The sequence below is a fragment of the Leptonychotes weddellii genome, chromosome 15 (genome assembly GCF_054177405.1).
Source record: "Leptonychotes weddellii isolate Sample4059 chromosome 15, ASM5417740v2, whole genome shotgun sequence".
Taxonomy (NCBI): Eukaryota; Metazoa; Chordata; class Mammalia; order Carnivora; family Phocidae; genus Leptonychotes; species Leptonychotes weddellii.
Genome location: NC_138383.1, coordinates 17,058,680 through 17,072,245, shown reverse-complemented (window position 1 = coordinate 17,072,245; position 13,566 = coordinate 17,058,680). Strand labels below are relative to the sequence as shown.

The 13,566-nt window shown below is 55.4% G+C and overlaps 1 protein-coding gene across 7 annotated transcripts; it reads left to right on the top strand.

Moving 5' to 3' along the window:
• The first annotated feature begins 315 nt into the window (after positions 1-315).
• On the top strand, positions 316-13,053 carry CD300LG (CD300 molecule like family member g). Of its 7 annotated transcripts, none has more exons than XM_081804902.1 (7): positions 316-470; positions 1,430-1,765; positions 4,303-4,404; positions 5,297-5,381; positions 6,070-6,182; positions 8,102-8,154; positions 11,448-13,053. In XM_081804902.1, the coding sequence occupies exons 1-7, from the start codon at positions 428-430 to the stop codon at positions 11,559-11,561; spliced, it is 846 nt and encodes a 281-aa protein (XP_081661028.1). In that variant the 5' UTR covers positions 316-427; the 3' UTR covers positions 11,562-13,053. The 7 variants fall into 7 exon arrangements, with proteins under 7 accessions (XP_081661028.1, XP_081661026.1, XP_081661024.1 ...); XM_081804900.1 differs by having other exon boundaries at positions 5,225-5,381; XM_081804898.1 differs by having other exon boundaries at positions 5,126-5,381.
• The last annotated feature ends 513 nt before the right edge of the window (positions 13,054-13,566 follow it).

Here is a 13,566-nt window from a genome sequence, read left to right as displayed (position 1 = left end):
TTTTTGGTGACAAAGTCCCAGACACTGCTAGCACAATAGAAGGAAAAGATAAACCACTTAAAGGTTAGTAAAAGTCAGTATGTAATTTTTGCAGTCTTGGACTCCCTGGATTCTGCACACAGACCCTCTGGGGTGCATGGCAGTGGGCATGGTTAAGACCCCCTCCCCCCGAAAGGGTACGGGTTTGGGAGAAGCGCTCAGGTGGTTTTTTTTGGATGGGGGGGTTGCGGTAAACCGCGGGGCTGGGGCGCACCGAGGGTAAGTAAAGGGAATGGCAGAGGCGCCTCCCTCTGTGCGCAGAGCGGGGACCTGCAGGCCCCTCCCGCCTTCCTGGTCCTGATCTAGTGCCTCTGGAGGAAGTTAAAGCCCCGCGTGATTCTGGGAGCTTCCAGTTCCCGCGTGTGCTCCTGCATGTCCAGCGCCCACCATGTGGCCCCTGGTCCTGCTATGGGGCTGCCTTTTGCTCCCAGGTGAGATGGGGCAGGAGAGGGAGGAGTGGAGGGATGTGGGGCTCATGCCCAAGCTGGCAGAGAGAGGACCTCCTGAACCTACCTTTCATTCTTCTGACCCACTGCTGCCTGATCCTTCCAGGTCTCGCCTCCACCGCACTGGTTCTCAGTCTGCAGAGGGGGGGCGGGGGCAGGCACTTGCTGTTTCTGGAACGCAGAGCCGGGTTTTCTCCCAGACCTCTGGTTCCAAACCCTTCATGTTCAGGTGGCTAGGAAGGGGGCTTTACCTCTCTCATTCTTATTTTCCTACTCTACACCCAGCCTGGAGGCAGACAAGACAACCCCTACGTGGTTGCCATGGTAGACTCTGCAAATATTTCTTGAGCCTCTACTGTTCCATTCACAACAACCCTGAGAGATAAGGGATTTTGCTGTTTCACTCACAACAACCCTGAGAGATAAGGGATTTTGCTGTTTCATCAGTTCACAGGTCTGCCTCTTCAACTTTTTAACATCAAATATCAGGATGCATCTTGTAACGGATGACAATTGTTCAAGTGACGGTGATTTTTTTAGTGGTATATAAAATTATGGTGTATCTTACGTATGATAGCATCTTAATTTCAGTGAACTAAGACATCATCATCATCATCATCATCATCATCATCTATAAATGGGAAAACCCAGATGCCCAGGGAGGGCAAGTAACTTCCCCAAGGTCACACAGCTACCAGGTGGCGGTGCTGGAATTCCAAATCCTGGCTGTCCGAATCTAGAGCTGCCCCATCATCACCCTTCCTTCCGTATGCCGATTTTAGGGAAACAGCAACGGCCCTGTCCCAGTTTCCCTTGGTGGGGAAGAGACCACCAGCTCTTTCCAGGGCTGCCGCAGAAGGGAGTGACTGAGGAGGAGTCTTCTGGTCTTGACCCTGGAACTTGAATCCACGGAATTCTGACCTCTGTCCCTGCTATGGTTTCAGGTTATGGAGCCGTGCTGGGCCCCAAGGAGATCACTGCGTTTGAAGGCGACACGGTGTCCCTGCAGTGCACCTACCAGGAGGAGCTGAGGACACACCAGAAATACTGGTGCAAGGAGAAGGGGTTCTTCCTGTCCCGCTGCTCGGGTACTGTCTATGCGGGAGAAAATGGCAAGGAGACAAGAGAGGACAGGGTGTCCATCCAAGACAGCCCCCAGACGCTCACGCTCCACGTGACCCTGAGGAATCTCACCCTGCAGGACACCGGGAAGTACTTCTGTGGGGTCTCCAAACTGGGCCGAGATGAGTCTTTCCTGGTCTCTCTGCTTGTCTTTCCAGGTAACACATGTCTCTGCTTCTCTGGATGGGAGACAGGTGACACAGAAGGGAAGAGGGACGGGTGGGCCGCTGATCAGTGCCGGACCCCGTTTCCTCCTCGCCCCCAGGTGTAGTGCTTGTACCAACCTCCGGGGGGGGGGGGGCGGGGGCTCAGTGAGATGATGCCGGTCAAGTGCTTGGCCGTCATGGGAGTAGAAGCAGTGCAGCATGACCCTCGGCTGCTCTTTGACAAGGTCACACCACGCAGATCTGTTGAACTCCCTGCTCAGTGCCTTTCCTCTTTGCCCAGATGTGGGAGAGAGATTGCATGGGCTGGGGATGAAATGGGCAGCCCACAGAACAAAAAAGACTCCCTCTTTGGAGTCAGAGATATTCCTGAGGATCCTGCAGGACGGGCCCACCATTGTGCAGCATCCCAGACCCACTCCACAGCGCCCCCCCCCCGCCCCCCAGCCATGGCCACACTGGCCTCACCCTGCCCGTGGTCTCAGCTCTCCCTTCCTGCTTCCCTTCCCCAGATCTTGAAGTCCCAAAGGCAGGTATGAGGAGGGCCTGGGATCTAGCCTCGGAGGAGGAGTTTGTTGAGCTCAGGGACACTAGGGGATTCTGGCTGGGGATGGAACATCTCTCTGGATGCCCAGAGCCCCACTGGATCTGCCGAGCTGAGAAGAGAGAAGCCAGAGATGGCCCAGGGGAGTGGGCAGCCCCAGTCTGCTGGCCAGTGAGGGTGAGGCAGGTCTTTGTATCCCATTTCACAGATGGGGGCCCGAGGCTCCAGAGATGAAATGATTTGCCTGAGGTTTCATGGCAGGAGGTGATGGAGCCAGGATTCAAATCCAGCTTTTTTTCTCACTTTGGTGTCTGCTCTTTCCCTCCCCTGGCCCCATCTTGGACCCACCCCATCCCCAGGCGGTCCCCACTGTCAGATCCCTGACATGCATGGGTCTTTATTTTAATTCAAGGAGATAGAAATAAGCTCACCAAATAATAACAGCAGTATCATAACCATATTGAACCTGTTCTCCATTATTTACAAGCTTCTCTGGTCTCCTCTGATTCTTATCAGTATTCAGACCTCCTTCTTACCTAGTGGGGATCAATTTTAGCTATATTTGAGGCTATTTTAAATTTTTACCTCATTTATAATTATTCATTTGTGCGTGATATGTGCATTATTATGTTATCCCGTGTCAGACATTGTTGACCTTTCTCTGATGATATTTGGGGGTACAGGAAATAAAGGCTAATGACAGTGGTGCGCGGGTGAATGTTTAGCTGGGGAAGCTCTGATTTGCAAGGTCTGTCGGTTTCTGTGGTTTAAATGCCCCCGCCCTCCCCAATTTCCAGCCACCGATAAGCTCACAAAATTCCTGAAAAGTAAACAGCTCTCCCAAGTCAGTGGGAGCTGTCTGCAGCACACCACTGAGTATGGGGACAGGTCAGAATTTCTAGAAAAGTCAGAACAAGACAAGAGTATCCACTATCGTTTCTTTTATTCCCCATTGCCTGGAGGCTGTAGGCCATGAAATAAGACAAGATAAAGAAGTATACATATCGGATAGGAAAAGATAAATACTCCTTATTTGCACAAGATTTGATCATTTACTCAGAAAAATCAGAGAAAACCTGACCTCGTATTAGAATAGAGAATGAATCACAGACCTGTACCCCTGAAACAAATAATACATTATATGTTAATAAAAAATTGTAGTAAAATAAAAATAAAAAATAAATAGAGGATGATGGGGACAGGGAGCGAGTCCCAGATGGCACTCCAGCAAGGAGGTAACCGAGGGGCACCCGGGGGCAGGGGGAGGGTGGGCAGGGAACCCAGCGGTTCCAGGGGGGATTGGCCACACCACATTTCTGCCCACTCTGCCAGGCACAGAGGCTAGGCATCTCATCCTTGAGGGATCCCAGCCTCTCGGGGACAGAAAAAAGTGTGTCAGGCAGAGGTGGAGAGGAGAGGCATGGCACAGAGGGGAACAGCACGGCAAAGGCACGGAGGTGGGCAGGATGCTCACTTCATTGGGAATAGAGGGCAAATAGAGGACTGGCTGGTGCCCCGGATGGCGAAGAGGTGAAGCCGACATGGTGAACTGAGGTCTGAGTTTGAAAGGCTTTGAAAGGCCTGTGAGAAGCTTGAGCTTCAGCTCATAGACAGTGAGGGCCATTGAAACAGTTCTGAAGCAAGAAGCGATGGAATCCAGTATCCCATATCCAGACCCATATTCTAGAGACAAAACCAGTATTGGTGTGAAGAGTGGCGTGGAAAGAGCAGACTGGCAGGCAGTTGGGGACAAGGGAAGCCGAAGGTCTGAGCTAAGTGGGAGGCCAAGGGGACTGCAGGAGGGGGAGGCCAGCAATCGACTAGAATCTTCCATCCGTGACTCCTAAGTGGCTGGGGGGAGGAGATAGTGGAGACTCTGAGCAGAGAGGTGGGGGCAGGAAAGCTCCTGGCTGCCACCAAGGCAGGAAATCTGGCTCATAGTGGTGATCCTCGCCTCCCCTGAGACCAACCTCTCCCTTTCCCCTAGGTCCCTGCTGTCCTCCCTCCCCCACTCCCTCCTTCCAGCCTCTTACTACAAGGAGCCTCCAGCCCAAGGCAAAAGCTTGGCAAACTGAGCCCCCAGAATTGAGTGAGTGAATGGTTTTCCTGTCTCTCCTCCACCTCTCTGTAAAGCAGCATCCAGTGAGGGCCTGCCTGTAGCCAGACACTGCGCTCCGTGGCCCCCAGAGCCTGGGAGCTGTACTGTCCGCGGAGGAATCAGGGGCCCCATGGGGTCAGGTCACCCAAGGAGCAGCAGAGCCCAGGGAAGAGGCGCAGCCTGACCTCCGGGCTTGTGTTCTGTCTGCTCCCCCCGGGGTTGGAGGGCTGAACAGGAAAGGTAGGGCCTTGGACCCTGACCTCTGGACCTGCCCCTGCCACCCTGCCCTGCTGACCCCATGGTTGTTGAAGGAAGTCAAGGCCTGTTGAAGCAGAGGTGGTGAGGGTGGGCATGTGGCGACTTGCAGTTGTAAGTGGCCAGGACTGGAGGGGAAGCAGGCGGGCCTCTGTGTACTGCGTGGCCGCTGGAATGGGTCCCGGAGTGGGCGCAGGGCCGTGATGACCCAAGCAGCGGGCTCGGACGGGGGCTGAGAACCACGCGCGGGTGTGGGGCGTGCCTGAGACATGGTCGCCTTGCTCACAATGGCTTCATCCAGGCCTCTCTTTGCTTCCTGGGGGGTCCTTTAGCTGGGGAAGTTCTGAGAAATTGGTCCTGGGGAGGCTAGGGCTCAGGGGTCAAGGGTCAGAGGTCTGGGGAATGCTGGGCCTCAAGGGTCGGAGAAGGTGCTGAGGCGCTGCTTTTGGACTTGTAGCTTCTCCTGGTCTCCACCAAACAGTCACCACAACCAAGCAGGGGAAGACAGGGGCCGAGGCCTCTCCGTTCACGGGGACCCCCCCGTACGGGCACGCAGGAACCTCCCCAGACCCAGGAACCTCTCCGTACGCGGGGACCTCTCCTCATGAAGCAACCTCTCCTCATGCAGGAACATCCCGTCCATTCACACAGCTGGACTCCACCTCCGCGGAGGACACCCATCTGCCCCCCAGCAGCAGCAGCTCCATGTCCAGGTGAGCCCAGGGTGACCAAGGTCACCTTTCAGGCCATCCCCAGAACATGAGGTGCCCTGGAGCAAGTGAGGACCTGGCACTCCTTCTTCTAGGCGAGCACAGCCTCCTGTCAGGGCCGCAGCTAGCAGCACAGAGGGCAGACTTGGCCCCCATCCCCCCTCCGCAGGGCCCTTGAGCAGTGGACGGCCTGAACTGCAGAGCCGGCAACCCTGTTGCTCTGGACACCCAGGCCCACCTGAAGTGAAGGGTCCCCCGTGGCCCCAGTCCCCACCTCTCTCCCCCGCCCCAGCCACAGGGGCAGCCACCCCAGTTTCCCCGGCGCACCTTGCACTGGGCGCTGTGCCGAGCATGAATATAGGTTTTTTCTTACCCAACTGGAACCACAGCCTGAAGGATTGGTTCTTGGGGGTTATATATCATTGCACTCAGTTACTGACGGAGGCTTTCTGCCTGAGGCATCCAGGTAACTGCTGCCAAGTTCAGACCAGCTGAGAGCGTTTCCTGGGGTTGGTAGTGGGGGCTGGGGTCCCTCCCAGTGGGACTGACCAGGTGCTGTGGTCCCCGGTGCCCTCTGATCTCTTTGGGAAAGACAAGGGACATGAGTGGGATACAGACGAAGAATGCCATGTGCACAGCATGCTACAGCTCTCTGGTGACACCTGCTGGGCTCCTTCCATCTCACCCACAGGGTCTCCATCCCAAAGATCCGCATCTTGGCCCCGGGCCTGGTGCTGCTGGCCCTCCTCCTGGCCGCAGGCCTGGTGGCCCTCGGCAGCTATCTGCTCCGCTGGAGGAAGGAAGGTGAGCAAAAGTAGAGGGAAGGGGTGGGAGGCCAGGGACCTCGCTGAGACCTGCAGTGCCCCCCACCATCCCAGGGAGACCTTGTGCATCAGTGTGTCCATCCGAGGTATGGGCATCAGGAGCCCTGCTCCTCCCTTCTGAGGGAGCCACAGGTCAGTCAACATTAGGAAAAAGCAATTCAAATGCGTGAATGGGAGAACGGGGGCTCTTGGCTTGCTCCCATCTGTCCAAGCTCATCAATCACTTCTGTCCCTATTGATCCCAACAAATCCATGTCCAGCCTCTGCAGGTCCGGTTCCTTGCGTGACTACCACGGCAGGGGGTGTGGGGCGGGAATTCGAGACTAAGCCCTCGAACAGGAAGGATACTGTGGCCTCACACCCGTCGCGGTCTCGAGAGGTGCTCAGCTCCTGTGAAGACTTGGCTTCGAATCCCAGCTCTGCGACTTTTTAGCTGTGTGACCTTGGGCAAGTCACCTACTTTCCCTGAGCCACAGCTTTTTTGGATCACAGATCTAGAATACGAGAGAACTAGAACAGAAATAGAATACGAGTCCAACCGAAGTAGAATCCAAGCCACATCTGTAATTTAAACTTCTCTAAAAGTCACATGATAAAGGGTAAAAAGAAACTAGGGATGTTAATTTTAATAACATACTTTATTAGTATGATCTTTCCAAAACATGATCATTTTAAGGTGGAATCAACATGAAACTATTCATGATACATATTCCGCATTCTGCATTTTTTCTTTTTTTTTTTTTTTAAAGATTTTATTTATTTATTTGACAGAGAGAGAGACACAGCGAGAGAGGGAACACAAGCAGGGGGAGTGGGAGAGGGAGGAGCAGGCTTCCCGCGGAGCAGGGAGCCCGATGCGGGGCTCGATCCCAGGACCCTGAGATCATGACCCGAGCCGAAGGCAGACGCTTAACGACTGAGCCACCCAGGCGCCCCTGCATTCTGCATTTTTTCATATTGAGTCTTCAAAACCTGGCGTGATTCGGAGCAGTCACGCTTCCGGTGTCAATGGTGGTGTGCGGCTCGGGGGGGCCCCCCCGGGCAGACACCATGGGTTAAGAGGGTTGGCCGAAATATCAGCCAGAGGAGCTGCCATGGGCTGCGAGTTTCTGTGTGGCTTTGTTGCTTTTATCTCCTTTAATGCTCTCAATACTGTGGCGTTAGAAACTGCTCATTACAAGCACCCCCCATTTTACAGGGGAAGAAACTGAGGCAGAGTGGTTAAGCAGCTTGCCCTGAGTTTGCACAGCCAGGAAGCAGCAGAACCAGGAAGATGTGTGCCAAAGCACTCTGCAAATTGGCAATGTTGTCCTACTGCACGTGGCCTTGGGTGGGGGGCGGTGGTCCTGGGCCTGCCTCCAACTTCACCGTGTGCGGCCCCCAGGAAGAAATGTCAGCTTGGCCCACGTCCCCAGCTCACCGCAGAGGAGTCCGGAGGAGCACACAGGGTGGGAACATTCCTGATCAAGACCTCAGAACTTCTTAGCACCTTGCCTCTCGAACTGTGGTCCCCAGGTAGCAGCCATGACATCCCCTGGAAGCCTGTTAAAAGGACTCTCAGGCCCCAGCCCCGACCTGCTGCATTAGAATGGGCATTTTCATAAAATGTCCTGGGATCCTGGATGCACCCTGAGGTTGAAGAAGCAATGTACTTAGCACATAGAATTATTTCCCCGGCTGGTTTCTGGGCCACACCAGGGGATTTCCGTGTACCCATCCCAAAAGGCTGGATCACTGCTAAGGGACTGAGCTGAAAGTCCAAGCAGTCTTCCTGCCCAACCAGTCTGCTTGCTCCCTCTGGGAGGCCCCTGCTCCCAAGCACAGGGGGGCCCGTCCACCTCTGTGGGAGCTGTCACAGGCTGCTCCTGGCCTCAGGGTATGCCTGCTGGTCTCTTTCAGCTCAACTGGACGCAGAGACACAGAGGAACGAGAAGGTCCAACTCTCACACTTGGTAAGAAAGGCAGCCAGCCCGAAGCCCCAGCTCGGATGGCGGTGGGGCTGGGCATCAGGACTCCCGGGCCCTGTCTCTGCATCTCCCTACCTGTTTGTCTCTGAGCTCCAGGCAGGGCTCACTTCCCGTCTCTGGGGAATCTGTGTGAGCCCTGAGACCAGCCCTTCAGGGTACCCCTCCTCACCCTGACGGCCCAGCAGGTACCAGGCGGGGGTCTTCCCCAGGCCCAGCGCCCTCTTCCGCTCCCCATCTTAGAAGCAGAGACTGTCAGAGCTGGATCCTGAGGGTCTCTGCGAGGGCTGCGGACTCATGGGCTCAGGCCGCAGAAGCCCCCCTTGTGTCCACCCCCCTCCTCCTGCTGTTTATTGAGAGGCCTCCACCTTATTCTCTTACACCCGGGGGCAGGAAAGGGGGGCTGCTATTTCCTTCTTTCTTGGCGCCAGTGAGGACAAAAGACTCAGGCCTGACCCCCCTGGGGAGGGGCTGGGACACGAATGGGGTTCTGGGCTTTGGCTTAGGAAGCAGCTGTTGTTGTCTCAGGAAGCCCGGCAAGGCCAGAGGTGGTGGACAGGAATGAGGGAAAGGTCACAGACCTGGATGGGGGGGGGGGCTGCCACTGTCCTCTGGAGGCCAGCTTGGGCCCAGCCGTGCATCCTAGGGCGCACCCTGCCGGCTAGAAGAGGGGCGGGGGCGGGAGGGAGAACCTCTGTGCTGGGCTGCCCACTGCCACCCAGCCCACCCCCCGGGAGGGCTGCCTGGGACTGCTTCCAGCCTGCCGCACCTGTCCCCGCCACTGCTGACCCCTCGTCGGGGGGAGGATGGAACAGGGTCTCCCGAGAGGGTCAGAGATAAGACCTCCGTGAACATGACCAACTGAGAGCTTTTGGTTTTCTTTGGTTTATTTCCCTTTGGGCTTCTTTGTAGTTTTTAGCAGGGGCTGCAGGTGGAATTGAAAGGGCTTGGGGTTTTCTTTGCCCACATTCAGGTCAAAGAGGGAAGGGGGCACTCTACTGGCTCTTCCAGAGAGCCCCAGGGGCGTGTAAAACTCGGAGGGAGCTATGAGGGCTCAGGCCAGCATTTCCCTTGCCCACAGAGCTCTTTCAGGAAGCTCCCTTTTCCTCTTTAATTGAACACCTACTCTGTGCCAGGGGCTTTACTGGTGTGTCACCAAATCTTCATTAACTCCTGCACAAGGTAGCTGTTACCATTACCCGCTTCTTACAGAATAAGAGACAGAGGCTCAGAGAGCATAAATAACTTGCCCCCAGAGACCCCGCGTGAAAGAGGCGGAACCGGGGCGGCGGAACCGGGGCAACGGTCCCGGTCTGCGGGGCTGGCCGCAATACCCCGTGCTGCCCCCACCCTGCCCCACTGGTGTGCCGAGGGCTGGAGGAGTGGGGCCAACTGCTCGGCCTGCCCGAGCCTGTTCCCCTAGACTCAGAAGAAAGAACCATCCTCAGTCCATGAACATGGGATGGCGTGGCCCCTGACTCCTGAAACAGCCCAGAGGGGAGTGCTGGGCTCAGATGAGGGCTCGGCTCCCACTTCCCAAGGCTTCCCTGATTCCCTATTTTCCTAGTGCTTAGACGTAGGGGCTCTCATTTGTGAAATCTCCTTCCACTCCCCCCATTCCCTCATCCCCTCGTCCCCTCATCCCCCCAGCCCCCCTGAGGAATTCTGCTCTGATTTTCATCTTGGCCTGTAAGACTGAATGTATCGCCAGAGATGGCTCAAATGTCCACCTCTGCCCCCATCCCCTGCAGCCAGGGCAGCGATAGAAGAAGGAGGGGGCAGTTAGGAAACAAGGACACTGAAAAGAAGGGAAGTGTGTGCAGCATGCCCCGCCAGGATGGTGGCAGAGGATAGAAAAGGAGCCCGGGTCCGAGGTCACGTGGTCGTGAGTTCAAGTCCCAGCCCAGCTGTGTGACACATGGCAAGTTACGTCACCTCTCTGAGCCTCATTATCCCCATCTCATGGGGTTATGCTCAGGAAATCATGAGATGAGACCCCCAGGAGGTGTCCAGAGGACAGGAGCTTCTTTCTTCGTCTTCAGTGCCCGTCGGGCCATGGGATTTACCGGCTGGGACACCTAAGGGCAGCTATGCCCTTGGGAGACTTGGCTGGGGGCCTCGGCCGGCTCCAACCTCTTCTACCCCGCTGCTGGTCCCAGGATGGTTCCTACTTACTCTGGACTGCCTGCCTCTCTTCCCTTGGCTTCCTTATCTGCTCAGGCTTATGATTTGTAAAGAATTTTTCCTCTGCGGTTTGTTATTCGGTGAACCTTTGAGGTGTTCACCTTTGTTCTCCCTGGGCCTGCAAGGAACTGGCAGCCTTCACATTCTTTCTGCTTCGAGGATAGACATAACAACAAGGAAAACAAATGAATCATTCCAGGAGTTCCCAGGTGTTGAGCAGTAAAACATTTCCGTGAATATTCATTATAACCCTGAGGGAAAAATTCTTACGCCCACTTGACAGCTGAGGAGACTGAGGCTCAGAGAGCTTAGTGGCGTGCCCAAGGTCCCTCTGAGATGTAGGAAAGAGGACGGAAGGGCTCTGACCCCACAGCCTGCCCACGCTCTCCCGTGGCTCCCCTCTCTTGCTGTGGCGGGTGGCCCATCACTGCTGCCGGGAGTGGGCTGTGCTGACCGAGTCTCTGTTTCAGGCGCTGGAGTACACCATGATCAACCTCGAAGCGCCCCCTGGGCCCCACGCCAGCCCCAGCCCGTGCGCAGAGACCCAGGGCCTCAGCCAGGTGTGAACGAGGGCGTGCGGGGGCTGGGCTGGAGGGAGCTGCGCCTGGAGCCACCTAGCCTGGCTTCTCTCTGACAGTGCAGGGAAGTGGCGTGGGGGGGCTCTTTCCTCAGCATCCGCTCCCTGAACACTGCCCCCTGCTTCCGCCCACCTATGCGACCATTGCCAAAGGGGCAGGCCTTTTCATTCGGGAGTCAGGACTCCCAACCTTACATCCTTTTTCCCCCCGATCCAGAAAGTTCTTGAATAGCTTGTTGGTAGTCACAGTTTAAAGAGCTCTGGACTGGCAGGATTCCAACACCTGCAGGCAAAAACCTGACCCTGAGGATGCTCTTGCAGATGGGGTGGGGGGATGTTTTGGGAGGAGGTGAGGGGCATGAATCAAAGCCTGGGGGTTCTGGGGAGAGCTTGTTAGGCTGTGCCCCTTAGAAGGACAGAGGCCCAGAACTGTGGAAAAGGCTAGGGTGGACCCAACAGCTACCTGGAGTCCCCCTGCGGCTGAGCTCTGCTTTTCAACCCCTGACTCTTGTCTTTACAGACTTCAGAGGAAGAGGAAGCCCCTTCCCAGGACCCGGAGGGGGACATGATCCCAGGGCCTCCCCTCCACATGTCTGGGGAGGAGCTCAGCTTCTCAAAGTTCATATCAGTCTAGCGGTGCCCTCCAGGCCGGCCGGCCGGGAATCTGAATGGCTGCATTTGCGCTAACTCCCATAAGCTTTCCTCGACAGCTTCAGAGCTTGCCTGCCAGACTCCGGGCTCTCCCCTGCCATCCCCAGGCCCTCCTCCTGCATGCCCAGCCTGACCCGGAAGTCTTTGTCAGCCCCGGGGCCTGCAGTGGTGGCCTCACAGAATGAGTGGGACCCTGGGACCTCCTCGGTATGTGCACATTGGGGCAGGGCGTGCAGCTGGAGCTCGCCAGAGCCAGGCAAGGCTCAGGAGATCTGGTCTGAGTTTGTATCCGTTACAAGAAATCCTCTGCGGCCGGGTGCCCAGCAAAAGACCCCCCACCTTCTTCTCCCTTCCTTCCATCCTGACTCAGCACCACTTTCTCCTGCATAAGTGGGCGAGGAGGAGGAGCATGCTGGGAATAGACGGGGTTCTGAGTTCTCAAAATGGGACTGCATCCCAGTCCTTCGGGAGGCTGGTTAAAAATGTGACTCCTGGGCTCTACCAAGACCTACCAAAACCCTCTCTGGGGCTGGACCCACAGCTTTGCATTTCTAACAAGTGTCCGATGACTCTAATACTTGAATTTGAGAAGCAGTAGATTCAGGTTCATCCACGTTAGAGTCTGCATTTGGTGTGTGGGGTCTCCCACCTGCCCCTCCCCCCATAGGGGCTTCTCTGCCTAAGACACCATGACCCAGCTAGGGGCTTTCCTGGGCCGGTCCGAGTCCAGGCCCAGGTCAGGTGCGCATTGGAAAGGGGTGAGCCCAGGACTGACGGAGGGGTTACATTTCCCAGCTCCCCACCCAGCCCTGCATCCCAGGCTTTGGAAGGAGGCCGGAGAAAAGCTTGGCTCCTTCCCTGTTGAGAAAGGGTTAATTGCCTGTGGGTTGGGGTTAGGGAGGGGTAGGAAAGCACAGGGTGCGGGTGGGCATCTAAAAGGCAGGAGAGAGAGGACAGGGCAGGAACCTAGGAGGAACCTGAAGGTGACTCTGAGTCTGGCCCCCTGGAGATCAGGAAGCAGGAGGGGGTAGAATAACAGGATTGCTATTTTTTTTCTTTTTTGACTTTCTTTAAAAAGTGAAATGGGTGGTTGCTCAGTATACAAAAGTTAGAAACATGGCGGGGAGGAGAAGAAAATTCACTCAGGCTCACCATTCCCCCAGATAATCACAGCTGCGTTTTGTTGCATTTCCTTCCTGTTTTTTTACTCCACATCATTTGCTGGTGTTCTCCGACGAATTAGTTTGTATATACAACTTTAGATCCTGCTTTTTCCACGTAATTTTTTTTTTTTTAAGATTTCTATTTGTAAGTAATCTCGACACCCAACGTGGTGCTCAAACTCACAACCCCAAGATCAAGAGTCGCACGCTCCACTGACTGAGCCAGCCAGGCGCCTGCCCACTTAATTCTTATAAACATTTCTCCATGTTTTACCAACGTTTATAAATACAATGTGCATCAGCTCTCTGATATTTCCTCACAGCGTGCCTCCATTTATTTCAATTCTCTCTCATTAGATAATTTGTTTCTATTTTTGCTATTATAAATAACAGCATGGTGAGTCTTCCCACAAGGCTTGATTTGCATTTGGAGACTTCTTGTAGAAGCATTTGTGTGCATGGAAGTGCCAGGTCATAGGGTGCGAACATTTTTGACGTTACCAATACCCACTGCTGAACAGCTTTCTGAAATGACAGAAGCAATTTCACTCCCACCAGGGCCTTCCCAGAAGCATTTCTCAAAGTCCTCACCAACGTCTACACCTGTCGCTGTGGGTATGGCAGGACGAGCCACGAAGGAATGCCCCTGCAGTGAGGACCTAGGGGGCTGGGCAAGGTAGAGCAGGTCTGATATACCAAGGGAAACTCTCCAGAAGGTGCCAGCCACTGCCCCAGGTCCCCAGGGTTGGGTGAACTCCTCTTACCTTCTCCAGGTGGAGAGGGAGCCCTGGGTGTGAGCTCTGGGGTCTCTGCCCAGGATCTGGG

What these genes read in the sequence shown, in the direction of transcription:
- CD300LG (XM_081804898.1), top strand. Translation starts at nt 428, where the DNA reads ATGTGGCCCCTGGTCCTGCTATGGGGCTGCCTTTTGCTCCCAG. An exon ending in CTCTCTGCTTGTCTTTCCAG is followed by an intron (nt 1,766 to 4,302) that starts GTAACACATGTC and finishes CCTTTCCCCTAG; the next exon opens with GTCCCTGCTGTCCTCCCTCC. An exon ending in AACTGAGCCCCCAGAATTGA is followed by an intron (nt 4,405 to 5,125) that starts GTGAGTGAATGG and finishes TTGGACTTGTAG; the next exon opens with CTTCTCCTGGTCTCCACCAA.